At 42.4% G+C, this 27,656-nt stretch overlaps 1 protein-coding gene across 2 annotated transcripts in view; it reads right to left on the reverse strand.

The window, feature by feature from the left end:
- Positions 1-27,656, reverse strand: part of arhgap35a (Rho GTPase activating protein 35a) — an 86,868-nt gene that overhangs the window by 24,214 nt on the left and 34,998 nt on the right. For both annotated transcript variants that reach the window (XM_088078960.1, XM_042487309.2), the window contains one exon: positions 1,574-5,423. In XM_088078960.1, coding sequence (XP_087935086.1) covers positions 1,574-5,311 — 3,738 coding nt within the window. In that variant the 5' untranslated portion in view covers positions 5,312-5,423. The remainder of the gene's footprint in view (positions 1-1,573; positions 5,424-27,656) is intronic.

Genomic DNA, 27,656 nt, shown 5'->3' on the forward strand with positions numbered 1-27,656 from the left:
CTGTTCAGCTGACACTTCTGTGCCACGCCATGTGTGTGAATGAACAGCATACCAGGCTGATAAGCCTGACAGGGTTAGGTCAAAACTATATCGTCACAACACGTGTGAGAGACAAGCACAGAAATGGACATTAGAGGGCCAGAGAGAGGCTGAGTAGAGATATGAGGAGAACGTAATGGAGAGAGAAAGAGTGCGACAAGAATGTGAGAAGCACAAAGTATGAATCAGCAAGAAGAGCAGACAAACACTGTGAATATGAGAGGATGAAGGGAAGGAAGCAGAGAAAGACAAGCTGACAGGAAAAGATTGGAGTCTCAGGCTTGGCACACGCTTCACTGCAGTAGCACAACAGTAAACAACACTGCCTTAACTAGATGATGCTGATGTCAGTCACTAGATCACTCACGGCAAATGCACCACACTTTTCAGCAACTAAGTTGTAAACAAATGCGAAGCTATACAAGGAAGGCTGAAAGCAAGGTGACTGCACAATCAGGTTTTGTAAATTATAATTATGGAGTGAAGGACTCCAGTGCTGAAATCCTTACACATATTTTTTGCTTGTAAACTCTGTTGTTTCCTGAACAGCAGGAGTGTTACAGCTTATTTGCTGAGAAATAACTTTAGCTTTAATTCCTCTTTATGTATCATTGCAGCGAGAATTGTAAGACGGATGCTGATGCTTTCAAAATCTTGCTCTAATAAATGTCAAACATCATTATGCCAGCTTTAATATCATGGGAAACCTGGTGCAACCAAGCAGACAAACACATGAGCACGAACAAATAAAACAGCACAGTGAATACTGTGGCACTGTCCATATTCATTGAGAGTTTCTGCCTTCTGGTACAGAAGTTCAGGGAGTGGAGTTTGTCTCTTTTTCCTCTGATTATCTGGCTATTTTAGAGAGTTCTCACAAAGTGGTCAGGAAAAAAATATAGCAGACATGCTTTCAGAGGAACTCTGACAGTATGGCATGTTTTCACTGAGCTAAACTGCAGAGAGTAGAGAGATTTTGCTGAACTCATTAGTCATTCCTTGACTTTTAACACACAGTTATCAACCAAAACAAACAGATGTTGAATCTAAGACAAAGAACAGTACTGAGCATTATAGAAATTTTATCCATAAACAAATACAATGCATGTATACTGCAAAAAAGCTCTATAAATGCACAACATCCTGAGTCATTCATTAGTTACAATTTTCAGTAAGTGTTTTGCTTAAAAATTTAATTTCCACTATTAAAATATGTGACACTTGGCTGCCAAAACACAAGGGCATAGCACTTCTTAGTTAAGAGGTTATTTTAAGCTTTGGCTGGGAAAACTTTCAATATTTCAAAATAACTTCAGTGATTTACTTGGGCAATGTTCCTAAATAAATAGGCATAATTTTGGAACACTTGGTGTGTTTGGGAATAGTTGAATCAACTAATTAAAATTAAATCAATTAAATCTCAGTTTAAGATTTGTCACTTTTTTTGGGTGACAAAACAGAGTTGAGATATATTTGTGTATTTAACCTATGCATCACTCTTATCCCATAAAAACAGATATGCAAAAACACTAACCTTTGCATTTCTGCGCAGGCTCTTAAGAATATTTCGCCTTTTGGGGTCCTCACTCTCCTCGATGGAGTTGTCCTTTTGGGCTCCGATGTCATCCTGGCTAGCCTTGGGTGGACCCCCCATCTCATCATCACTGCCTATAGAGAAGCTTGTCCTGAAACTGCTGAACTTGCCCAGCCGTTTGGATCGATCTCTGTAAAGCTTAGGCTTCACCCCAATGGCGGACAACTTTCTCCTGCGCTCCAGTGAGCTGCTGTCGGCCTCACTGTCTGAGCCATTTCCCCCAGCACTCCCATTGGAGTGACCCTTGTTGGCATTGCGGATAGTGATAATCTTGCCCTGTGTGCTGTCGTGAGGTACAGAGTAAATATTCTCCTCTTCCGTGGGTCGAGGTTTGCTCACAGCATCCATGGGCTCTGCATAGTCTGAGGGATCATAGCCACCATCGCTACCTGGAGCCCAGGTGACAGCTTGGGGCAAGGAGCGGCGGTTGGTGCCACCCTGCTGGTCCATGTAGGGGCCGAGGTTGACCTTACGGACCGGCTTGGGCTTCACTTGTGGCGGAACCTTGTTGTTCAGCTTGCTCTCAAAGGTGCTAAGCTCAGAAATGACAGAGAATGTATCACTTGAATCCAGATCTGGCAGCTTGAAGCTTCCCAAGTGAGAGCTGAGACTGCCATCCTCCCTCAGGGTCGGGTAAGGTGGCGATGGTTCGATATCATCCTCTGAGTCCATAAGAATGTTTACTGGACTTGGAGAGCCACAGCGAGGGCTGATGCTCTCATTGGTACATGCCTCAGCCACATTATCATACATATGTGTGGCCTCGACAATTGTGTGCTTCTCTACCACCTCTTTGAGGAAGGATTGAAAAAGGTCGATCTTATGAAGCCCCCCTACTACCCCACCATGTCCACATATTACTGTGTTGAACCTGGCCTCTATTTCATGGGCCAGTTCCTCTCCCTGACTGACCTGCTCCTTAGCTGACTCTGAGTCTGACAGCTCCATCTGGCTCTCCCCTACTGCTAGCAACTGGACTGGGATGATGTCTTGGACCTCACACAGGAAAGCACATAGTGTCTCCATAGAGGCCTTGCGGCGAGCAGAGTAAACTGCAATGTAGCCATGGACCAGTTTGGTCTTGCGGAGCGAGAATGAGGAATGGAAGGAGAGCAGTGACAGCTCAATATTCTGCCTCTGACCTCCTACACTGAGATCCAGCAAAACGGAGGTGCCACTGCTGAGGCTGGCGGCAGGACGACAATGCTGGGGCAACAGGAAGGGAGCGAGGAGCTGGTCTATGTCATACGTGTCTCCGCACATCAGGCACATTACTATCCTCAGGTCTGCCTCTAGCATTGGCTGGGACTGAGAGTCTCTGAAGGCAGAGGATGGAGGAGGTAAGGGAGGGGAGCTGCTCCCTATGCTTCTACGTGATTCTAAGAGGCCCTTCAGCATCTGGTTGATCTGCCTCTCACTGACACTGCGACCGTAACCCATGCCTGGAGAGGCAGGGTCTAGGTAGGAACACTGGAGCTTTCCGGCCACCTGCTGCCCTTGTTGGATAAGAGTCTGAGCTGTCTCCCCTCCAATGTCTCCAATGGACCCCACCCCCCGCTTGGTGACCAGAAGGAGGGACAGCGGGAGTTGGGCTAAGCTGTTTTCCCTTTCCCTTCTGCTTATAGTTGATTCCCTAAGTTTCTCTAGACTCTCAACAACATAGGAGAGGGATTCTTTCGAGTTGTACAAACACAAGCAACCATGGGGTGTAAAGGTTGGTGTGTGGAATGAATTGACTGGCAGACGTACATTGCCCTCTATGGGACGGAGGGCTAACTCGTACATTTTACCATCTAACACGTACCGGTCATCACTGGTGCACAAGGCCCTTATCTCATTTGCCATCTCTCTGGCAAGACCATCTTTCCCTAGGATGACAAGATTTATCCGTTCAGCCCTCCCCAAATCCAGCCTCGAACTATCTGATGATGGGTAGCGGGTAGGAAATGTAGAGGCCAGTATCTGCTCTATCTTACTGTCCACACAGTGCGGGCTGTTGGGACAGGTGTCCTTTGTGGGATGGTAGACAAAGTGGATATGTTTCAATACCAGAGCATCCCTTTCTGCCTGCAGCTTCTGCAGGGCTTTAAACCTTTGCTCCTCACCCAACACCTCCTGAATGGCTCCCATTTTCTCTTTACTTGGCTTTGCATCCACTTCCAACTCATAAAAGAGCTCAGAGTATTCAAGAAGCAGCTCCTGAAAGTCCTCTTTGGCTCGGTCAATGATCTCCTTCTGGTGTTTGTTGTAGATATCCAGATATTCAGCCTCATCCAGCCACTGATAGAAGTCTTCATTCATAATGAAGCTACGGGCCTCCTCCCAGGGTTTGCCTGGTGTGATGAAAGGAGACATACTTAGCTTTTCCTTGAACTCCCATCTCATCTCAGCCCGTTTACGCTCATTCCTTAGCTGCTCCAGGTGGGTCTCATAGATAGTTTCAGCTGCAGGTGTCTCCAGGAGGTCCTGGGGGATTCGATCATCCTCCATGTTGTCAATGTGTGGTGTGGTCTCCCAAGGGGTGTCATCTAGCACTACGAACCACTGGGAGAAATCTCGTTTTGTCTCCAGGACTTTTTGAACTCCTGACCAGCTCAGGTGGTCTATCTCATCTAACTCTGGCAACAGTGCAGACAAGGCCTGTGGTAGAGTACTTAGATAGGCCTTCCTACGTTTCTCTATATGCTCTTGTTTAAGTCTATGCACATGCTGCTGGAAGAGCTTCTTGGCTTTAGCTGTCCCCTCAAGGAAAACATAGTCCTTGTACTCAGGGGCAGACTGCATGCGGCGATTGACTGCAGGCCACGTCTCATTGTGGTTCTTCACAATTCGGTTGACCAGCCACTCATAGCGGTCTTTGGCTGAGGCAATCTGTTGACTCTGCTGTTTCAGTGCCTCAAAGTAAGGGATGATTTTGGGTTTTCCCCTACTCTTGTCTATTAGCTGAACCAGTGTAAGAAAGGCTAGGTCAACGTTGACATTAGAGCGTGCTGATGTTTCTACCACCTGCAAGTTCTTCTTGGCTAGGGCAAAGGTATGCGAGTCTTTAATATAGCGCTCAACTCCTTCATCACATTTGGTGAGAACCAGTACCACAGGTTTCTTTGTTTTGGCTAGCTGGTTGTACAGGTTGGTAACAAACTTCATCTGGTCCTCAAAACTACGGTTCATTCCCCTGCTAACATCCACACAGAGTAAGAAGCCATCTACCATTAGCTTGCCTTCAGGCATCTGTTTCTGCTCAAAGTCCTGCTCCAGTCCCAGCTGATCTGTGCAAAAGTACATCAGCTTCTCAGCCGAAGCCAGCTTAGTGGACGCTGCCCTCTTGATGTAAGGCTGGAGCGCCGTGCTTCTGTGCGGTTGGAATGTCTGATCATCAATGAACTCTGTCTGCTCCACCACATTCATACGGCATTCGGGCCCCTCCTCCAACGTTCGCCCTGCTTCTCCCCAGAACAGGAAGTGGTCATTGTTCACCACACGGCCTCCAAAGTCACTGGTGCTGAGAACAGAGGTGTGGTCTAGGTGGAAGTCATCTGCACTTGGCCGGACAAAACGGTTGCACAGGCAAGACTTGCCCACACCGCACTGGCCTTTCTCCTTCTCCGTGCCGGACAGCCCAACCACGACCAGGTTGTAGGTGGGTGCCCGGACATCTTGCTTTTTGGCCATCATCATCGCTGGCAGAGGCTCATCCTGCCATGCTGGCCGCTAGCTCTAGGGAGAGGAGAAGGCTGCCAGGGAAGAAGGGTTTCCATGCAAGAGGAGCTCAGTGCACTGGGGTTTGGTCCTGCATGATAGAGAGAGACAGAAAGAGAGAATGGGGAGATATAATTAATCTAGAGAAATACAAAAAAATACATTCCAATGACAGGCTTTATTATTAGAAAGCTATTGTGTCTCTCATCTAAATTCCTACAGCGTGCCTATGTGCTGTTAATAATGTTTAATCTGTGATCCTATTTCTCCACTGAATGTTTCCTGAAAAGATTGAGGTCAGCGGCAAAGCTGCTAGAATGCTGCACATTACTTAACCCAGCTGTAGCTCAGTAAAAGGCAATTTTTCCCCATTTAACTCATTTAATTTTTATACTGCCAGGGCTTCACAGCTAACAGTGGTGCCTTCCACATTTCATTCCTGTTTGTTGGGCCTCAGTATGTGTTTTGGCTTATTATCCAACATCTAACACTATGGCTGGTCGTCTCACTGCCAGCAGCAGTAGAACAAAGTTATGTGGGGTTTTCACTATCGCAGAAAACAGACACATGAATGTGCTCACAAACACATGCACACACGCACCACCACACACTTGTGAAAACAGACACAGTAAGCTCCCAGCACCCCAAATGAAAGACACACACAAGAAGATGAAAGCAGATAAGTGTTCCAGAGCTAAAGTTACTAATTGGCCAACTAGGGAAAGCCATCTGCATTTTAAAAGGCTGCACTGCCTGTTGGCTGACTCATCTCCATCAAAAACATGTTTTTTCCTATGTTTCTCACTATACAGCACTCTGCAACAGATAAGAGTTGGCTGACGTACCATCATTAATGTCTCAACATATTTACCTACAATACAGGAAACAAACTGGTGCTGTGCACACAGAAACATGTACAGAAACTTAGTTGGCTGGCCAATCTCAGTATCAGTTATTCCAATAGTAGATCCGACCTAAAAATAACGAGAGAGGATGAGGGATAGGGGGTGCTCTTTATGGAATGGCCCTCTCTGACAGCATAATTTGTAAGGAACAAAAATCTTCCAAGACAGCCAGCACACAGACTTGCAGTATGAGACCGCCCCCTCCATGTCATAACTGAGGCGTTAATGTAGTAAAACAGACATTAAAACCACTATTAATCATGAATAGCTCTTTTGACAGAGCACAAAAGCAGACAAAGCCTTCATTGCTGCTGAATTGAGTTTGTCAGACAACAGAGAACTGTGGATGTGCAAAGATGAACTTCAAAGCCCAACATTGCCCACCAGAGGGTGAGACAATGAAAAGGAAATGGTAGGAGGAGTAAGTAAGTCACTACAGAGGAACACACTGTAGATAAAAAACAGCCTTGCACCTGCCATGTATTGATTTCTGCATACACAGTACATTTCTGAGTTTTTCTTGAAAGCTGAGTGTAACTAATCGAAGTTCAAAGCCGACAGTTATGGCCAAGCCTTGAAACCCTGACGTTCACTAAAGCAAATTCCAATCAGTCTGTGAATTAACATTACAGAGGCGAGACCTCCCCTGTGCTGCACCAGGTGTATAGCCAAGTGCCAACAAGAAAAAGGAATCAATATCAAAAAGAATGTCTGGTGTTTTGATATTTGTAGAGGAAGCATGCATGAAAAATGGATCAAGGCACCCAGAGATAGACCCAGCCTCTGTTTTAATAAGTTGCATGTTGTGTGCTCTGCCAGACTTGCTGGTCGATACATTTCGAATAGGTATATGACCTGGGAATTATGGATAATTCATAGCCTTCTCCTTTCAGACTCTCTTACAAGTGTGTATACTGCATACTTGTATATGTTCTTGTCTGCGTGTGTACTGGGCACCAGCTAATATATGAACAAATCCAGCTGGAAAACAGTACAGTATATACAGCTAAGATGAGCATAGCCTTGACCAGATGAGAAAAACTGCAGGTGTGGGATCTATACAGCCGGAGTCAGCAGGTTAAAAACACACCTGTGTCCTGACCTAGTCATGTTCGCATTACAGAGCAGACAGCTTCAACTACAATCAGCCACAAAAACATGACCTGCTGCCCCATGGACATGCTCCACTGGCTAAACAGAACTTTTATCCAGCCTGATAATCACAATTTTTTATACTTTATCTGCATGGTCCCTCCTGTGCTACACTGACCATGTTCAGAGGCATCGAATATAATGTGATCAGAAATATTTTATTGATCCCCAAGGGGAAATTGAGATTCGTTACAGTCACTCTTATGCCAAGCATAGAGAATTATAGAAAGTATAAATAAGTACTAGCACAAAATATATTAAAATATAAATACACAAATAATTTTGAAAATACATTAAGCACTAGTAAGTTAATATGTAACATGAAGTACTGTATGTTATGTGTGTAAAATATAAAATTATGTAACTTATGCTAGGATACAGTGTGTAAAACTAGTATGTAGAGTTAGAAATAGAATATATGTGTGCAAATTTATCAATAGTTCCTTACTAATTTCAATCATTTTAATTTTGTTCTATTACAATCATGTAAAGCAAACCATTTACATTCAGTTTACTGCATTTAAATACGTATATATTTCCTTCTGAGGGTCAACCAACAGGAATTTCAGGTAGGTCTGTGAGCTCTGCAATTGCAAAGGTTGCTGTGAACTGCATCTCTGCACAGACTGAACTGTTATGACATGCTTGAAGTAGCTGCCTACTGAGCTGACAGAGGGTGTTACATACAGATAAGTACGGAGGCCTTGGTGCAGAATCACATTAGCACAAATGACCTATATGAGCTAACACATAAAAGTGCACACATGAACGTGCACAGTGCACACACACAAACACGGAGGACTTGTTTATCCTTTATTACATCCTGCTGATGAGCATGTCATGTGTGAAGTAGGTCATGTTTGTGACCGGTTGTGAGAGTGTCTGGATTAAATAAAGTCAAGCACTCCTAAAGTCCCTATGGACCTGGAGGCGAGCCAGGCTCAACACTGACTCTCACAGATGCATTGTAAACATCTGCTTCACTGACCCCACCTATCTTTTTCTAAGAGTGCTCCTATGTGTATTCAATTCTACAAGTTTATGAACATTTTGTGACACTTTCACTCATTGTGATAGAGTGCAGGTTAGGCATGTGTGTGTATGTATGTGACAAACAAGTGGGGCATTTTTGCAATAACCACAAAGGAAATGGCAAACAAAAGAGAAATAATGCAGTTGTCTTTTTCTCCTGATGTGTCCAAGTGACGTGTCAGAGCAAGAGGCAAACAGACAGCTCAGAATTCAATTTTAAGAGATGTGAGAATGCACTGGTTTAAAACACAATAGCAGCGTATAATGGAAGAAAATAAAATGCCTCATGACTGACAGAAACGCAGAATATATATGACACAAGAACTGAACAATTCAGCTTGTTTCAACAACCTGGCTACTGCCAGTCCAAGTGCAGCATTTCATACACAATAGATCTAGTCATTCAGGGAATACATTTCCTCTTTTTGCAGACCTATAAAGACACCACTGCCTGGGCTAAACTAGCCTTACAGTGCAGCAGTCCAGTTGCAGAGCACTCAGACAGCCAGTCTCCCAGTTCACCCTAAGGGCTGGTGTCTGGTGCGCATGTCCAGTCACATACCACTGCCTCGAGGCCCAGGGCTGTTTAGGGCTGAGGCAGAGATAGGTTAGGGCCTGCACTGCATCTGCCTCTGACCCTGAAACATGAGGGTAAGCAGAAACGGAGAGGGGGAGAGAGTAGGAGGAGATGCAGGAAGAAGTGCAAGGCACTGGGGGGGAGGAGACCGAGGGTTAGAAGTTAGTGCACATAGAGAGGGTGGGGGTATACTGGAGAAGAATGGGTATGAGGGGAAGGGGAGAGAGGTCAGTGTCCTGGGTCATGCGAGCAGCACATTGGAATCCCCTCAGGGAAGAGGGGCAGGGCGTGGCGAGGCCTGGATGAGTTAAGGGTCAGGGTCTTACCCGTCGCATCACTCTCGCCCTGCCTAACCACAAAAAGCATTACAAGCAGAGCAAATACCACATCTTCATTTCCCCATTGCTTTTTCTCCTTACTTTTTCTATCAAGAATTTACCAATCTATTGGTTTAAAACTGTCAAAACAAACTCGAGACAGCAAATCCCGCCTTGACTGAACTAGCCCTTTCTAGGTCAGTGAATGGATCGAGAATAAGAAGGAAGATCGGATGCATCTGTGGGGTGTTGGAGTGCAGCCTGAAGCTAATGCTAGGGTGGCAGGGCGTGAAGTTCATCATAACACGTGCTGCAAGTAGCAGGAAAGAGGCTGTGTTTACTGCCCATGAGGAGAGACCATCGTGTTCCTTTTATTACAGAGCACAGAAGAAAAGATAGGCCTGTTTTGATACACCAAAACATATTAGCCTAAATGAGGAGTGCACATGGAGTAAATGAGATGCTTGTAAAATCAAAGTCAAGAAAAGCAGTTTTGAGGGAATTTTGGATCAAAGTAGACAATTACGGAGCTAAACCAATGCCAGAAGTTTGGGTAATTTGAACAATTTTTATCTTGAATTCTGAAAAATCCAAAAATGTATTCAAACTAAAAAAAGTAATTATAGGAAAAGTTTTGTTTCAGGTTAAATATAATTTGTATTCATTTCTGGAATTCTTTTGAATAAAATATTTATTTTCATTTTTCACATTCATATATATATATTGCTATTTGGGTTTTTTGGGGGGTTTTTTTATTTAAATTTTTAGTTGCAGATTTTATGCATTCAGTTTCAGCCTTATTTGTTTGCAGTTTCAAATCTTAATTTTGGGATTCAGTTTGTTTGTTTGTTTGTTTTTACTTTGAACTCTGGACCTCATAGACCAAAATATATTTGAAAGTGAAAAACGGAAATAAATAATTCATTCAAAAGAATTCCAGAACTGAAGAATTATGAAATTTCTTACTCAACCCATTACAGTACATATGGAAAACTGCAAAAAAAAAAAAAAAGGATTAACACAGAAACCTGTTTGCACAGTTTCCCAGCAAGCCCTCTGGTTGTACAGTACCATACACTCAGGAAGGCTGGGAGATGACAGAAACAAAGGTCATGAAATAGTTATGAAGCAGTGTGATGGTGATGATGATGACAGAGAGGCAGAAAGGAAAAACTCTCTCTCGCTCTTATTCTCTAAGACACTGAGCTGGCTGGCCCTCCCCTTTGCTTTAGTCCCCAAACATGTTTTCCCTCCGTTTCTCACTCCTTCTACATGATGTAAGTCTGCAACCAGTCACACTTCCGCTCTGCTCTCACTTATTATTTTCCTGTCTCTCATGTGCTCACCCACAACATTATCATCATCATCATATAGATTTCCCATCTCCATCTGTCAAGATTTTTTTTCCCCATCTTACTTTTTCACCTCCCTCACTTTATCCCACTTCCTCCCCCCTTTTTCTCCCCCTCTCTGGAGAGTTGTTGTCCAATAGAGAAAAACTAGGACTGTGGGCAGGGGATTGGCTTGTGTGTGGGTGTGTGTGGTTGAGGCTGTCCTTACACCGAGACTACTTCCTGCTCAGGCAGTGCTCCCTCGCTAAACAAGGGTATAAACACACAGAGCGTACAGAATCAAAGGGGGATTTTAGATGTGAATGCTGTTGAAAACGGATCAAAAACAACTCTAATGTTGAATACCCGAAGTTAAAACTGTAGCCCACACACAGATCTTAAGGACGAAGTTAACTAATCTCATTTTCACCTATTTATTCTGGCCATGTCAAACAAACACATTTCAGCCTCTCGGCCTTTTTCAGAGCATGAAGGAAAATGGAAGTCACGTCATTTGTATACAGGAGATGGCAGATTGGCTAAGGTCCAGGTTGTCTATGGAGTCCATTATGTTGCGCCGCCACGTTTTTACGGTGGCCGAGAACGTATAAAACAAACGCTGGTTCTAGATAAAGCTATTCGCATTTTCGCTTCAGTAATTGTCATGAGCTCTCCCTCTGCAACAAGCAGCATTGGAAAACACAGATTTCTTCAATGTGCTTCTACAATTGCTTTTTTTTTATTCTATTTTTTTTTACTGGTTTTAATAACCTGGTCCATTTGTTTTGAAGAAGAGGAGACTTCTGCAAATAATTCGGCTCCAGGTAAAAACCTCCTGAACAAGGTACAGCTGAAGGAATCCTCACTAGGAGTTCATGCTTGGCACAAGCAAGAAGTTTCAGCTAGTTGCAATCTGCAGTCGCCAAAGGTAGATACCACTGAATCCTACACACCCTTTTTTAAAACAACGTAAGTCACAAAAAATTACTCACAGAGTAAATGTAAAAAATATACGTAATAATCTGCCTCCACTAGACTTAGGCAGTCTCATGGTATTAGGGTATATCAGGGTATTTAGAAATCCAGATGGTATCTTTTGGTTTCTTTTAAATTGATAGAGATGCTGTGTTGAAGCCATGTATTATAGTGTACCACCAAAGACTAGCCTCCACATTTAACACTAGCACTGTGTGGTGCAGTGTATTCAGTCTATCCACTAAAACAGAAGTCATCTGTCTTGTCCACAAATGCGACACATCCATGTATGACTCACCAAACAGGAAAAACCATCAGTCCCCATCTACTGTTTGTGTGCATGCAACTAAAGAGAACATAAACACTACAATGGCCCCATTGCTAATGCATCTCACACGTGGTCAGGTTCACAAAACACATAACCAAAATCACACCAGCAAACCCATAAGTAATGAATTATCACTAGAATAGGAAAATGATAACTACAAAAAGGTTAGCATGGCCTGAACCCATGTCATTACATTCCTTTAGCTGATGCTTTCTGCCAAGTGTTATGTCACGCATAATACATATCGGCACACAAACATACAAGGACGTGAATGCTGCAACCAAACAGACCATCACATATCCAGGTCCTGATCCAGGGGAGCTGGTCAGTTGTGACTAGGATTATGGATGCTGTGGATTAGCTAGAGCTATTTGCATCTTTTCATCTGAGGGATCACAAGTTGTGCTGTCTGTGCATTAGCATGATCCGATGGCATGGTGATATAACTGCATGAAAAAGTCGCTGATAAAAAATTCCCCCCCGGCTGCTCTATCACACTACTGACTCATGTGCACGCAGACGCACTGACTGAGAAAAACACAAGTGCAAGTAGTAAATGATTAGCTATTCCATATCTTCTACTATTGCTCCATTTTAGTTACAGTGTATGTTTTTTTTCTGTTATGGCGGAGGTTATCTGTGTATTGCAGTTTTCAGTATCCTAACTGCCATGTAGCCAGGCTCTCGGCTATAAGTTCATGTCCACTTCCTCCCTCCGCCTGGCACTGCGGAGATAGAGGGCCAGTTACTGATGGACCCCCTGAGGAGAGAGGTGGACGGGCAGACAGAGGGAGGAAGGATGCAGGATAAGAGCAGAAAATAGAGGATAAAAAACGACAAAAACTGTAAACAAACACTCAGTCAACAACTGAAAATGCAAGATATTGGGAATAAGACAAAAGGAAGAGGGCAGTAAAGACCATACAGCCTAATCTGAAATTCAAGACTATAACTGAATAGTTCAAGTAACGGAGACACAGGAGAGAGCAAGGTTTAAGTCAGATAAAGAGAGGATCTTGAAAGAATGGACAGCCTATTTGGAGAGTGGAGGGAGAGAGCGGTAAGGGCAGAAGAGCAGTGTCTCGCTGTGGTTTAACCTCTTCAACTGCACCAGAAGGCCTCACTGATAGCACAGCTAAATATAATGTGCTGGAAACATGGACAGTGACAGCTATAAATTTGAACTACCGCCATATAAAGTCGTTCCTACAAACACACACATGCACAAGTGCTCACAGTGAGGTACCTTCTCCAATGATAAGGTCATTTCTCTCCAGGCTGACAAGCAAGAGAGTGAAATTGAGAGGCTGAAATGTTTCTGCAGCAACAGTTTCGCCAACTGCAACAGCTCCCTGGCCTTATGCGAGTTTGTAGTAATTTTCTGTCACTAAGCTTTATTCTAACATCATCATTCATTTGTTTAAGCTCATATGTGATAACAACAAATTTCTATAGGATGCAGGTGGAGCTGGAATCATCAGTCAATTAAAGAGATATTTCACTGCTGGAAAGATGGTATTTTAGTAAAACTGGGCTGTCTATGCTGCAGAAAGATGCAAATACTTTTGACACTGGTACTATACAACCAGAGAAAACAGAAAAAAAGGACTGTGGCACCTGCTTTTGCTCAAGAGGTGGAAAAAAATATAACGACCAGAATGAACTGTGCTGCAACAGACCCATAAACCCTCCTGCTAGTAGGTGACGTAATGCAAACTCAGCCATTTGACAAAAAGGCAGCAAACTGGTAACCAATAATCTCGAATTAAAAAAAGTAAAATACGCAACACAGTGACAGAATCTTGGTGCTTAGTTTTCCAGTTTGATGTCAGTATTCCCTGCCTCCATTTTTTTGCAGCTGAGGAAACAGTATGGGCACCTGTTCACACATTCTCATATTACAGCCAAACAGTGCCCGAAAATATGTTTCTGAAGACATTTTAGGCGAGCCATAGGCAATGCAGTAATATAATCTTTAGATCAGCTCTACCTCGTTTTAATGAGATTGGGGTGGGTCTGTCTCTCGGTCCATTTCTGTAGTTTTTATGTCCACGCTAGTGGCATTGGGGTCAGCTGATACATACAGCTTGTAATTAGAGCTACAGCTGTAGGAGCCAGCCAAACTCCACCGGATGACATGGTTTGCGTCATCTGGCAGTGTTTCGCTGAGGGAGTGTCTAGGCACTGGTTAGATGGAGGAAAGTTTATCACAGTTCACTGACACATGCTACCCAGTGGACTCACATTGTAATGATAAAAAGCTGATGAATATCAGTGAAGTTTCCCTTTAATTGTTTTGCACAGAAAATCAGCTGATTCGTTGTTTAATGCACTTATAAAGCAAAAGTGCTGACCATTTGCTGCTTCTCAAATGTGATACTCGTTTCTATATAGTTGTAAAGTTAATATCTTTCTGTTTTGGACTGTTGGTCAGACAAAATAGGTAATATAAAGAGGTCATGTTGGGCTTGGAAAGCAAAAATGCCTGGGATTTGGGAGACTTAACACTCTCAATGTGCACTTTGGTAACATTTGCTCCAGAAATTCCCTGTTCAACGGGCTACACAACATCAACAACAAGAACAACAACAAGTGTTGCTTTACATGCACGGTCAGAAAAACAGACAAGCCTGTGTTTTCCTTTGGCACAAAAGCTCATCTGTGGGCCTCTGCTCTCCCTCCCACTTAATTCCCTCTGCTAGGCATGAACTGCCTTACTCCTCATTTCTTTCAGTGCCCCCTGGCCCTTGTCTAATTCTCCCTATATTTCCTGTCTTCCTCCGTCTTAGCCTGTCTCTTCTGCGCTCCGTCTCTCTCTCTCAGCTCCATCTTCTCCAGCAGTAGTACCTAACCTCGCGGCCCAGCCCCCTGTCAGACTAGCAGACTGTCTGCTGGTGATATTAGCATACATCTGATCCCTGCTCCCCTGCTCGAAGGCTTGTCAGCATCAGCACAACTGTATACACACATTCAGACATCCAATACAGCTGTCCTGTCCTCCCAGCCAAACTCAATGCAACGGCATAAACAAACAGCTACAAAGCAGACAGTTATAGACGGTACGCAAATATGTCCAATACGCTCAGCAGAAGAGGGGGGTGGGGGCGCTTGCATGCTATACACACAAACACACGCACTCACACAAACCAGTTTGTGGTTAAATATGACAGCATTTCTGCTGCTTCTTAGTGGAGGGGGATTTGGTGCCGGTCTTCAGACCCAGCTGCTAATCTTCCACCTGAATGAGCCTCCAATTCTAACTGCTAGAGTAATTGGTTTGACAGCAAGGGGATGTGTGTATGTGTGTGTGTGTGTGTGTGTGTGTGTGTGTGTGTGTGTGTGTGTGTGTGTGTGTGTGTGTGTGTGTGTGTGTTTTCTCATTTCAGAACTGGGGACGCCCTTCATCTTTCAAAAGCGAGCCCTGTATATCATTTGAGGAATATTTTCATACCTACGCCGGTTTTTCAAACAAAACAAAAACCCACATTTATCTGTGTTAATATAGGTGTTCATGTCTTGGTACATTAACGTAAACTGAAAATTGCTTCAAGCACATCCTCTCTGTTTACAAATAAAATCAGACTGTGCATAATAGATTTCCTCAATAAAAAAGAGCTTGTAAACCAGAAAAGGAGTTGTTCTCTTATACTGCTCAAGGGAGAGTATGGCTGAAAAGTTGCTGAACAGAAACTTTCTCATCTCTATTTTCTGGCTAGTACTGCAAACACATCTGCACTCTGACCTCTGGGTGAAAAGGCTTCATGCAGTGAGAGAGTGTCTTGACAAAACAAATAACTTGATCCTACATTTCTTACATTTTCAATAACTCGACTCAGTGACTTGCACTCATTCAAAACCACAATTCCACACCCAGGCAGAGAAAGCCATCCACATAAAATACTGTGATTTGTGAGTGACAGATCAACCGCTGACATTACCTTCAATTTAATCGTCATTATTAACCCATTTTCAGTGGAGCGCTCATCCTTTGCTAGAGTGGGTGTCTAATAGATGTGCTGGGTGTGTTTTCCAGATGGTGACCGAGACAGAGAAGCTGTGCATGCTCTCAAAGCGATGCTGCTGCTGCCACCAGAGTTTAATTTTTATCACTTTATCTACTGCTGCGAGGGTTGTGGTGGCCAGAATAAATTCACAGCAATGTCTTGATTGCAACAATTACTTGATTGCAGTCACAAAGCTTCTATTGTTTTGACTTACCATGAGAGAAAATTTCCATCATGCAGCATAAAGACTGTGTTCACATGCGTTTTTCGCATCCCCAGCTTCCTGCTTTAGATGGGTAGTGGAGGGATAGGGGAGAATGGCTTATGCAAAATGGCTACTGCTGGGATTTTACTTCACAAACTAGTTGCAAAAATATACACGATCATTTTCATTTGCTTTTACTTTAATGTGGTGGCACTAAGAAGCTTCAAACTCTCTAAAACTCTCTATTTGGACTAACCCATACCCCTTTTCCACCAAATTAGCTCACACGCTCAGGATTCTTGGAAACTTGATGCTTTGTAGCAAACCAGCCCAACCCCAAGTTTCCATCAGTTCTATGCAGAACCTTTGTGACCAAGGATGTGTCCTCAATGGAGGATGCTAAACAAAGCACAACAGAAGAAAACAGACATGGTTATTTTTTGGTTCCAACTAAGAACCAGTTTTTCAGGTTCTGAAACAATTTTGGTAAAAATGCTCAGTACAGTTCGAAATTAGGTGCGTAAACTGGTACGGAACCAGTTCCATGTTGGTGGAAAATGGCTATCATTGGTTTGTAGGCTCCCATTTTGAAGCCTCAAGTTAGAAATTTTGGCAATCTTGGTTTCTGAAGCAATAAGTGACCAAATTTGGATGGGAGGGTTGAGATGTGAAGGAGCGAGGGATGTATCTGACTCACAGACTATGGTGACACCTTGCAGACCTTAGAGATACTACATTTTAAGCCTTAATAAAATGTAGAGGAGTGAGTTATGTAACAATTCACCCTCTGGAGAAATTAGCTGTAAAGGACAAAATAAATAAAATTATGATCAAGCACAATCAGCCATAGCCTTAACCTAGGTGTGCATTGTTATATATCAATTAGAGAGCCACTAATAAACTGCACCATCTGCTAAAAATGACAGCCAAGAAACATTGCTCTGAAAATACACAAGATTAAGAAAGACTTACATTTAAATGTCTTTCCTTCTGATCAGCACAGAGTATAAGTATAATGTTGGTTAAGTCTTTCCATCTGGGCTTGTAACCCCCTGTCTTTGTATATAATCAGGTGTTATGATCCCAACAGGGAGATCTACCAGAGATCACCCGAACTGTTACTAGGTGACAGATGGTCATCAACACACGCAAAAACACCCACACCCAACACCTACGCCATATGCCCCAACGCAGATTCGGCAAATTTTCATCTCACACATACATATGCCTTCTAACTCGGCTGCACTCTTCTTAAATAGCAAAAGTTTAAACAAACAGTGTTTTTCGTCTCCTTTATGCCGAGAGAAATGTTCAGGCGCTGCTGAATCTTGAGACCAATTAAATCTGAAAATGACAAAAATGACGGGACAAGGATGGGCCAAGAGGGAAATAGAAGATAACATAAACCAATTTTTATAAAATGCTTGGAAAGTGTAAGCTCAGAAACAGTGCTGGCTGTGAAAACTGTGTATTCCAGCAGCTACGGTGCATCACTGCAATGCTGCCTGTGAAATCGCTGCACTGTATGTGGTCTGTTCTTGTCATGTTCTCATGTGTGGAGCCTAGGTGCTAATGGGCTGGCCTAAGTGGCAGTATCCTTACAGCATCATTGTATTCTGCCAGTATAGCACAAGAAGCCAAATTGTCGATAGGTGCCACTTCCACTCACGTCTCCAGTCAATCCCCTCAATCTTTCCCCGCTCTGTGGACGGCTAATAAAGCAGCCAGCAGTAATAAAAAGGTACGCCTGGACGCTGCCAACTGCTTCTGACTTCTCAATAGTTAACGGCATGAGCTACTTTCGAACAATACTTATAGACAGAACATCCCAGTACTGGCTTTGTTGGTGTAATTACTTTTTCATTGAACTGGAGACGTTTTGTACCCACAGACTGATCGACCGAGCTAGTGATGGCGGCGAGAAACAGCTCGTTATAATAAAATGAATTTGAAAACTACAAATGGTTTTTTGAAAGTTTGTATTGCTTCAGAGCAATATCGGGGGGAGGGGGGGGAGGGGGTTAATTATTTTTTATTATTTTGAGTGGTAGAAAAAAAAAGAAAGAAATTACTTTCCATCGGTAAATGAAACCTTTCAAAAACTTGGGGCGTCCCATGCCATGAAAGAGAATTAAAAATGAGCCAAACAAAAGAACCAAAGTTTGTTGGATGGATTGAGTGTGGAGTGAGGCTTTGTTATCATAAACGAAGCAATGAACATATTATGAGAGAACAAGAAGAGTTTCCAGCAAAGCGAGGTAAGAGAGAGAGAGAGTGTCTGGGGGAGGAGAGGAGGAGAGGAGGAGGTCAACGCAAGCAGCTTCTGGTAAGTGCTTAGTACTTGCGGTTGGCTAATGGTACACAGACAGGGCTACTTTACGATCGCTCATCTGCACTTCTTGCCACTGCCGCCCAGACAAGCCTCAACATGAAAGAAATAAGCCGTTGTTAAGAAGGACAGACAACCACTTTCTCTACCTCTTTGCCCTCCACCTTCCCCACTCTCTGCTGCCATTAAATTTTTATGCTCCTGTCATTTTACTTTTCAAACTGTTCTCTCGTCACTTTTTGCTCTATCTGTCATCGTGTCATCCGTCAGTACCCCTCGCCATCAGAAAGCGCAGTGGCATCATGCTGCATGCCCTAGGAACAGGATAACCTTACAGAGTGAAACGAGTGCTTTAGATCCACACACACGCCCTAAATCAGCCAGTGAGGCAGCTAAAAGAAAGGTACACAAGGAAAAGGATGACACAGAGGAAAAAAGAATGAAGAGCCCCAGAATGAAGTGGAGGACCGCTGCCAAAGATGGGTGAGTCACTGCAGAGAGAGAAAAAAAAGCTAATGATACAATTGAAAACACCTGAACCTGCCACAGTGTAAATTAAAGATAATGACTTTTTACTGGTTGCCACAGTAACCAACTGTTGGCACAAAGGCAGATGGCTGCAGACACCCCCCCCCCCTTCCTGCGTTGCTTTCATTTTTTCCAAGAGCTCTCTTTCTGCCCTCCCATGAGCTCCAGCAAAGTGCAATTCATGCACAAGCACTAGAAAGCCAAACAAATAAACCATTTCCATTCTTAAATAACCGCTAACTCTGATTCGTCTCTTTCTGTGACAGGAAATAGAACCAATTCAGGCGCAGGAATGACTGAATGAGTTGGGAAAATGGTGAGTAAACACAGTATATCTCCCTCAGTTGTAAGCTCTAACAAAGTGTGCATATCTAAATACGTCACCTTTTAACACTCGCAAAGCAGTGCATGTGTGCACACATGTGGGAGTGTCGCCTCTGAGCTCCTTCTGCAGTCTGAGTGGAAGAAGCAGACAGGCTCTGAAGCAGCTTGTCCAGAGGTTACAGGGGTTGTGCTTGGTCATCCATTTTAAATCAGTCTCCAGATAGACACTGGAGCGCCATTACAGCTCAAAACTTTGCTGCTCTGCACTGATCTGCCTGCAGCTGCAGCGGTATTAGGGCCCAAGGCCGAGCTCTGCCTGCCGAGGCTCACTTAGCGGTGTCTGCGGCCCTGTTGGTCCTGTCTATATCACAGTCAGAGGAATGCAGCCTTTCAGGGTAAGAGTCCAGCTTTTAGCACACTGAGATAAGCAATTTGCCGGGTGCAGGATGTTCTGTAATTGTGTCTTTATGCAAAACTGCTTTTTAATTCTTGTCTTGATGTATTATTAAATATTTTCATTCACAAATGGTAATTCTGGGGTAACTGAAGTACTGTGAATATGCTTATCAAATTTGTACAATAAGTTAGATGCACTTTTGGTGTTATGGGAAATAGAAATGAGAACATACAGATTTTTTTTTCCACTGTAAAAAGCATGACGGCATTCTTTAGAACAAAAGAAAATTTTACACATTGATTTCAAAGCAGGTGTGTAGGAGAGCTAAAAACTTCCAGACAAACTCCTTCACACTGTCTAAATGGCAAAAATAACAAATTTATTGTGACGTAACTAGACATTCATCATGCAAAATTGCTTGGAAATTTGCCTGATGAAGGCTGAATTACCAAAATGAAAACAATAAGTTATTTTTGTATTTTCTACTGACAAAAAATGATTTTGTTTTTCATAGTTTTGTGTTATAATAGGCCAAAATATCAATGTTAATACCAGACTGGAAGCAGGGTGAGGACTGTTAGCCTGGCTCATTTCAAAAACCAACTTGTGGTTTTTATATTTTTCCTTGCTTCACAGATTAAACAAACAATCAAGAATTTTAGAGCTACCAGTTTTTCAAATTTGTTAAAGCTGATCCCCCTCTGCCTCAAGCTTCACAATTAGCACATGCAGCATCAATCTTCTCATCTAAGTCTTGGCAATATCCAATAAGGGCATTTCCCAAAATGATGGCTAATTATTGAATTTTCTTAACTTTATATGATGACTCTTATGTAAGGATAAATGTGACGATAAAAATAGCTGTCCATGCTTTATGATCAGTGAGTTCAGCCTCAGGTTTATCCTTTCTGGAATAAGAAGGTCTGTCACCTCCCAGACACCTTTGCCTGTGTGGAGAGTGGCAGCTGGAGGCCATCAGCGGGCACAAGAGTCTGGACTGGAGGTCTGGATTTGTAACAAGAGGCTGTGGAGCACAATGGAGACTGAGAGACTATAAACTAGAAGAGACGTCTGAAGCCACTGTACTCTGCGATGCTGTACAGTTTGTAAATGTGAAAAATATAGCAGCAGACCACAAGCACAGATGCAGCCATATGGAAAAATAATCGATTTTGACCTTAGTTGACCTCCTCCTCCTCATTTCTAAAAGTTACATATGTACCATATTATTTATTCTTTTTCAAACTTGTTTCTATGCCGTGCCTGCCCTGCTCCCTCTCCAGGCCTGGAGGAAGAGAAAGTATCAGGAAAAGGCAGGGGGTGAGATTTCGACCATTCTCTCTGCTGAAACAGGAAAGCATCGGGTTTGATTTTAAGGCAGCTCTCCTGGCCTTAATCCAATTGTTAACCCCTTAAATTCATTCCTCTACAAAGCAGCCAACAAAGCCTTTGATTGGTACTGTTGCTCCTCACTACCTCATGTCCCAGGGTTCTCATATGAGCGCACTGGCCAATCAGGCTCGCTGAAATGGCTCCAAATTCTCTCTGACATCACAGACCAGAGGAAGACAAAACACAGATCCCTGACTAAGCATGTAAACAGATAATACATGGTTAATAAAAAACTAAAATGTTGTTGTAAGCAGATATAAGGACATTTTTAAGTGTTCATGAATATATTTGATTACAACTATAACTATAACCTTCTGCGACTGGTGTAAAAAACAGACAATGATGAACAACGTTATACACAATAAACACATAAGACACTAATAATCATATAAAATGTCTCCATATTCTATATTAAGAAAGCTGCTGAACATTTCCTGGAGGAAATCTTGTTGCTAGACCTTGAGTGAACCTTTCCAGATTGCTGTATTCATCAAGCTCTGCATATCTTAATGGAATTCAAACCAACAATGCTGCCTGTAAATAATGTGTGCATGTGTATGAATTGTGGTTATTTTTTAAAATGTTTTTATGTTCTTATGATATGTCTTTTACATACTTTATTATGAAACTGAAGGCAAATTTTCACATTCGTGGACAATAAAGTTTTCGTAAATTGAACTATGAATGGACATTACAATGCACTTCAAGGTTTGGCTCATAATCATCCTTAAATATAATGACAGCTAGGTTATATAGAAGAGTCCTGCTGTCATCCAAGAGAAAGCAGGAGAATGGCATAATAACCTGAAAAGTTTACACCTGCAGCGCATTGACCGGCTACTAGAGGCTGGAGTCCACAAACCAATGTGTGACGTCGTGGTAGCTACATCAAGTATTTTTACAGTCTATGGTCACAATATTATAAACATAATAATGTAAAAATACATTTTTTTTGTTAAAACATGATACATCTTATCAAAACATTAAAAAAAAATCTTGTTATAACTATAAACTTTTCAACATATTACTTGATCACTGATCCGTTTTGTTTTTCTGTGGGACCAAGATATTGTCAATTATTCATTAGCTATTACATTAACAAGTAATTGATGCTTTCTAGACAATATTATGTTTTAATATATTGCTATAATGGCAAACAGGGGATTCAATTAAAGTGCTGCTGTTTTAAAGTCCGTAATGACCCCTTGAGACTATCATGACTTGCAGAAATGAAACCAAAGAATACATTTCTGTCCCTAAAACTTCCCATTCACAGCACAGGGATGAGTGTTTCAAATGCAACCCCAGTCTCTTTAAGTGCTGACGTCACCTTAGATAACACTAACCTCACAAAGACACACAAATACACACACCCAGCTATGCGCACCATCTTTAAGCCTTTCTAATCCTTGATCTCAGACAAAGGAGGGGGCCACTCACACACACACACACACACACACACACACACACACACACACACACACACACACACACACACACACACACACACACACACACACACACACACACACACACACACACACACACACACACACACACACATACAGACACAAACACACCACCTCACACACTCACCTGTCCCCCCTGAAGATGCAAGTCTGTCTATTGATGATCGCAGCCTAAGGTCATTAGCGTAATTGTCGTGTAAAAGTAAAAAGGGATTATTTTTCCAGCGTCCACTCAACAGACATCGGGGGAATTACGGTTGTCTCTTTTGTCTTTATCTCTCTCTTTCGCTTACAATCTCTCTGGCTCACTTCTGTTTCTTTCTCTTCTGTCTCCAAGGGGATTTGAGCAGAGAGAGGGGAGTGTGGGGGGAGGAAGTGTAAGCCAGTCAACAAGTTTTTTTTTTTAATATCAAGAGATAAAGGAAGTATGTGTGAGCTGCATGTGCAAAGTCTCGACAGGCACAGTGACCAAATGACCTTGAGTGGGCTCATTCATAAAGCCAACCTACAAAGCAGTGGGGCACAACCAAACATCCAAATAAGATAAAATCTACTGGGAGAGGGGAAAGACCGGAAAGAAAGGAATAAACGAATTTAGCCAGATAAAGCCTTGTTCCTACTACACTCTGGAGACTCGCTGTTATGGTGGCAGAATGGAAAGAGAGGAAGAGAAAGCTTTAAAAGGACCTTGGAAGTGAAAGAAAAAGAAAGTGGCAAGTTGAATCACAAACTGAAACCTGCTACTACAGCAATTCACAACTTTATTACTGAGGAAAGATTCATTTAGAGAAGTCTACACAATGGCCAGAAGCATTTCTCAGCGTTTTCTATTCATAAACATTGATTTAAAAACAATGTACCTACATATTAGCTCATAGCATCCAATAACCTTTAAAATCCATCAGTGGCAGTAGCAGCAGATTGCTCCTGGCTACCCTCCCACAATCCACTCTGATGTTTAGGTTTTTAAGTGAGGCTCTTGCCTCAGTAGAAACAACATATGATAGAAGCTAAATCAAAGTCTTGGCATAATCAGGGGAGTATGGTAATGAATGAGAGGAATTAAATAAGAAGAAATTAAAGATAAATGACACGGCGAGGAGCGGTAAGGCCAATTTAAACACAATCTGACATTGTCCAGGCTGGTAAATATTGCCCCGTTTAAATAAATCTACTATTCTTACTGCGCTGCCTATTAAACCCTATCCCTTCATCTCCCCATTAACTGGCCTGTCAGGCTGTCTGTTTGCTGGGCTGCTCTACACAATGACATGTTTACCTCCAGTCAGATTCCCATTTAGATCCCTGAAGAAGCACAGGGAGGTGAGAGTGTGTGTGCGTGTGTCTGTGTGTCTGTGTGTGTGTCCAATAATAACATAAAGCCTTGATGTTATTTTGTTATTATCACCCGTGCTACTAAATGAGTTTAGTGTGACTTTTGTCTCTCAGCAGAGTATCATCCTCGGAAATTAACAAGGTAATGAAACCGTCAGTGATTTAAAATGACAGTTATCCTGTGCTGTAATGTGGCAGGCAGGTGTGGGGTGTTCACACAGAGTATTGAGGGCTTCTAGATGCAGTTCTCTCTTGAGAGATGTCTCAATGCAGAAAAGCCAACAAACGAAAATTTAAAACCTAATTTGTGACATTATGATCAACTGTAAAAATGTTGTGGGGCTCGGCTGTAGGGTTAGGGGTTAGGGTTAGGCTTAGTTTCTTACAGCTGCTTTAAGTACCAAATGGATTTTGAAGCGTAACACATAAACCTGCATCATGTTTACGTTCTAGGCTACTTCTTGAGTTTTGGTGAGGATGGCTGAGCGTGAGCAACCACAGAGGGATACAAGGATGCTACTACAGGCACACTTTTATTTCTTTGCTTATTGGATTTTTGCAATGCTGAGAAATATGTTGGCAAATGTAAACTTAGGACCCTGACACACCAAATCAACAACTGCTGGTCATTGTCGTGCCGTCTGTGAGCATCTGTCAACCTTGTTTTTGCTGTGTGTCCCTCATTGTTGGCACTAGTTGGCCCTTGTCAGCTTCAGCAGGTCAGCTCAGTGTACGAGAAGAGAAGAGAGGAAAGCAAACAAATGGCTCAAGAGGGCATGGGATCAAACAAACTTGTTCTATAAGTTATTTTTCTTAGTTGTTTTTTAGCCATTGAGCTCTTTGGCGGGAATAGCTCATAATTGTTGGTGATATTTTTTGCTAGTGCATGGTAAATATATTTTGTTCTTTCAACATTCGGTTGCTTTGTTAAAACTCTAACTGGCGATGTAAAGCGAGGCAAAAGCCTGCCTTTGTCACCACTAGTTCTTTAATGTCAGTTTGGTGTGCCTGAGCCTTTACTCTTGACACGTCTCTTCTATTTGTTACTGCTATTATAGTACTAAAAGATAATAAAAGTGAATTCATCTTTTTTTAATTGTTATGGATCATCACAAATACACTATGATTTAAAAGAAGCAAATACTTATACAGCAAGAAAACAATGTATCATAGAAATCAAACATTTTGATGCAACAAGCTGCACCGATAATAGTTTTAGACTCGGATCGTAGCCCTCTGAAACGTTATCAAATGTGAGGTGCCGAGAGATTCCCACCACTTCAGGCTACTATGTACAACATGCAAATTGTGTCTCAAGCTACCCTGCGCCTGCTACAAGGACACCAGTGAATTTAATTCCAAGGACAATGACAGGATGTGGAAGCTGGAGCATGGTGAGCACACTATATCTTGGGATTTGGTGTAGTAGAAATGCAGTGTCTTCTGAGCTGTGTTTGACAAGCCTTCCTTGCTCTGCAACCTCAACAAGGTAAAGCTGCACTGGAAGCAAAATATATGAAGATACACAATTAAGACCCACCGGATTTCCAGAGATGGTTTTGAATGCGGGCTGCTGCACAGAGGACTTTCTTGTCTGCCATATGAATGAAGAGCAAAAAGGTCTGCATCGAAGCACTTAACCCCACCACAGTTTGGAGGCTCTGTATTCTTGGTTTCACAATACTTTTACATTTTCAAGGTCTACAGTGCTCGCTAACACTTCCATCACAGCAAGACAGAAAGTGTAGGCTTTGCAGAAAGTGAATGGCAAACTCTATTAAGAATACTTCTAAAGGGCATGAATCTACATCGATAAGAAGTTTCAATAAACTGGACTCAACACACATCATTCAAAACATACCCAGCTCTGCTCCTAGACACTCAGAGCGATGCCTCCCAGACCATAAACCCAACCATTAATGCACAGTCGTGCTTCACTCTCATTGGCTCTGCTAGAAACCAGAGCCCATTACCGGGACACAGTGTCCTTTAGAGCTGTCCACATAAGCTTCCATATAAAATGTTGTAAGTGGTGTTACAGGCAACTGTATTTATTTCCACAGATGCAGAACCCAACAGCTCTGACCACATCACCTTACTGCTGAGACAGAGGAAACATACCAAGCCAAAATGGTGCCATCCCAATTTTGACTGTGCAAACTGTGGCCAACAAAGCAAACATTTAGGGATCAGTCAAACCCAACCAACAACCAAATTATACTTTATTTGTCCCTCTGAGTGTCTGCTGGTTAGCCATGGCTTTTGTGTCCAACTGCTGAAGTAATTACAAGCAATTGGAGGTTTTCTTGAGCCATTTTCAGAATCCATACATTTGGATAAAACATGAACAGAGTTTCCTTTCAGCTCAACCATCATACACAACCTAGGGCTACATGATGTATCGGATCAGCATCGACAATGAAATGTGCACATGTGCAATAGCTGCATCAAAGGATGTGCTTTTTTGCTGCTTAACACTACAGGGAAATTAGCATGGTGCTCTTTTTAAATGAGTAAAATTACTGGCCAGGAGCTGGGCTAAAGCTAATTGAGTTTGCCTAAACAAACCAGAGGTCTCCCAACTACAGTTCGGAGCTGTCAGGTCGTTTCGGTAATGTTGACACTAACCTTAATCTACAAGAGAAGTCTGTGTGGTAAACAACCAAAGCACACCATGCTAGTAGTCGACCACAACCTGAAAATGAGCAAGAAACAGAACGGGAGCAATATAAGGGAGCCTAGGGTCAACAACATGCATTATTAATATGACATATTGAGTTGACTAGTGTGTTTAACTACCTAATTTCCCCCTTCTCCCCCTTAGAAAAGTCCTCAGAATTTTTTCAGCTCTATTATTATTTTTATTTCCAAATAGATCTATTTAAGTCATCTCGTGAAAATTCACATATTTTTTTCATATTGGAATATATATCACAGAAATAAAAAAGTTGCAATGTCAGGTTTTTTTCCCCAATATCCTGCTGCTCAAGTGACATATTGCATGGTTGAGGACTCAGATTTACATTTAGCTTTTATAGTGTAGTCCTGGAATTCCTTCTACTTTTTTATATATGAAAGAAAATGACGTAGGCGCTACATTGAATATGTGTAAAACTGTGTATGCTCTAGGAGTTATCAAGGAGTCACACCTGCCATCATAAGTGTTTGGTCAAAATGGAGCCACAATGCTCCCAAAAGGCTCTTTCATTAACTTCTTTCATCCAAGAACTACCTGCTTCCACCCCCTCTGAACACAACCTGATTCATCTGCTTAAACCACAGAGGAAGGCATAAATCCTCTAAAACTCTCCACATACACGTGTGTGATGTGGTATGTGTGTGTGGTGTGCACACTCTCCTCGTCTGCTAAAAAAGAAAAAAAGAAAGAAATCCCAGTAGGACCAAATATCCATGTAGGACAAAAAAAAAGACCTCCACAGTCAGGTATAGGTTTTCTGATATAACACACTATCTGTAAAACATACAGCTAAGTCTACTGGAAGGCAAATTTATGCACACACGTCACTGTATCATGAATGTGTCTGAAGGCAAATTATTCAGCTTCTGCTTTGACAGCGTTTTCTTGGAGCCCGCTGTTCACACACTTGACGTGTCTACATGCTTGCACAGGCGACACACTTTTACTGCAAGCTAAAGACACACACACTAAATAATTATGCATGCAGATGAAGCTTTTAGGCATGAGTTGTGTGTCTGATGTGAC

Source organism: Plectropomus leopardus, chromosome 6 (genome assembly GCF_026936395.1).
Source record: "Plectropomus leopardus strain MGB_pleo_1.0 chromosome 6, ASM2693639v1, whole genome shotgun sequence".
NCBI classification, from domain to species: Eukaryota; Metazoa; Chordata; class Actinopteri; order Perciformes; family Serranidae; genus Plectropomus; species Plectropomus leopardus.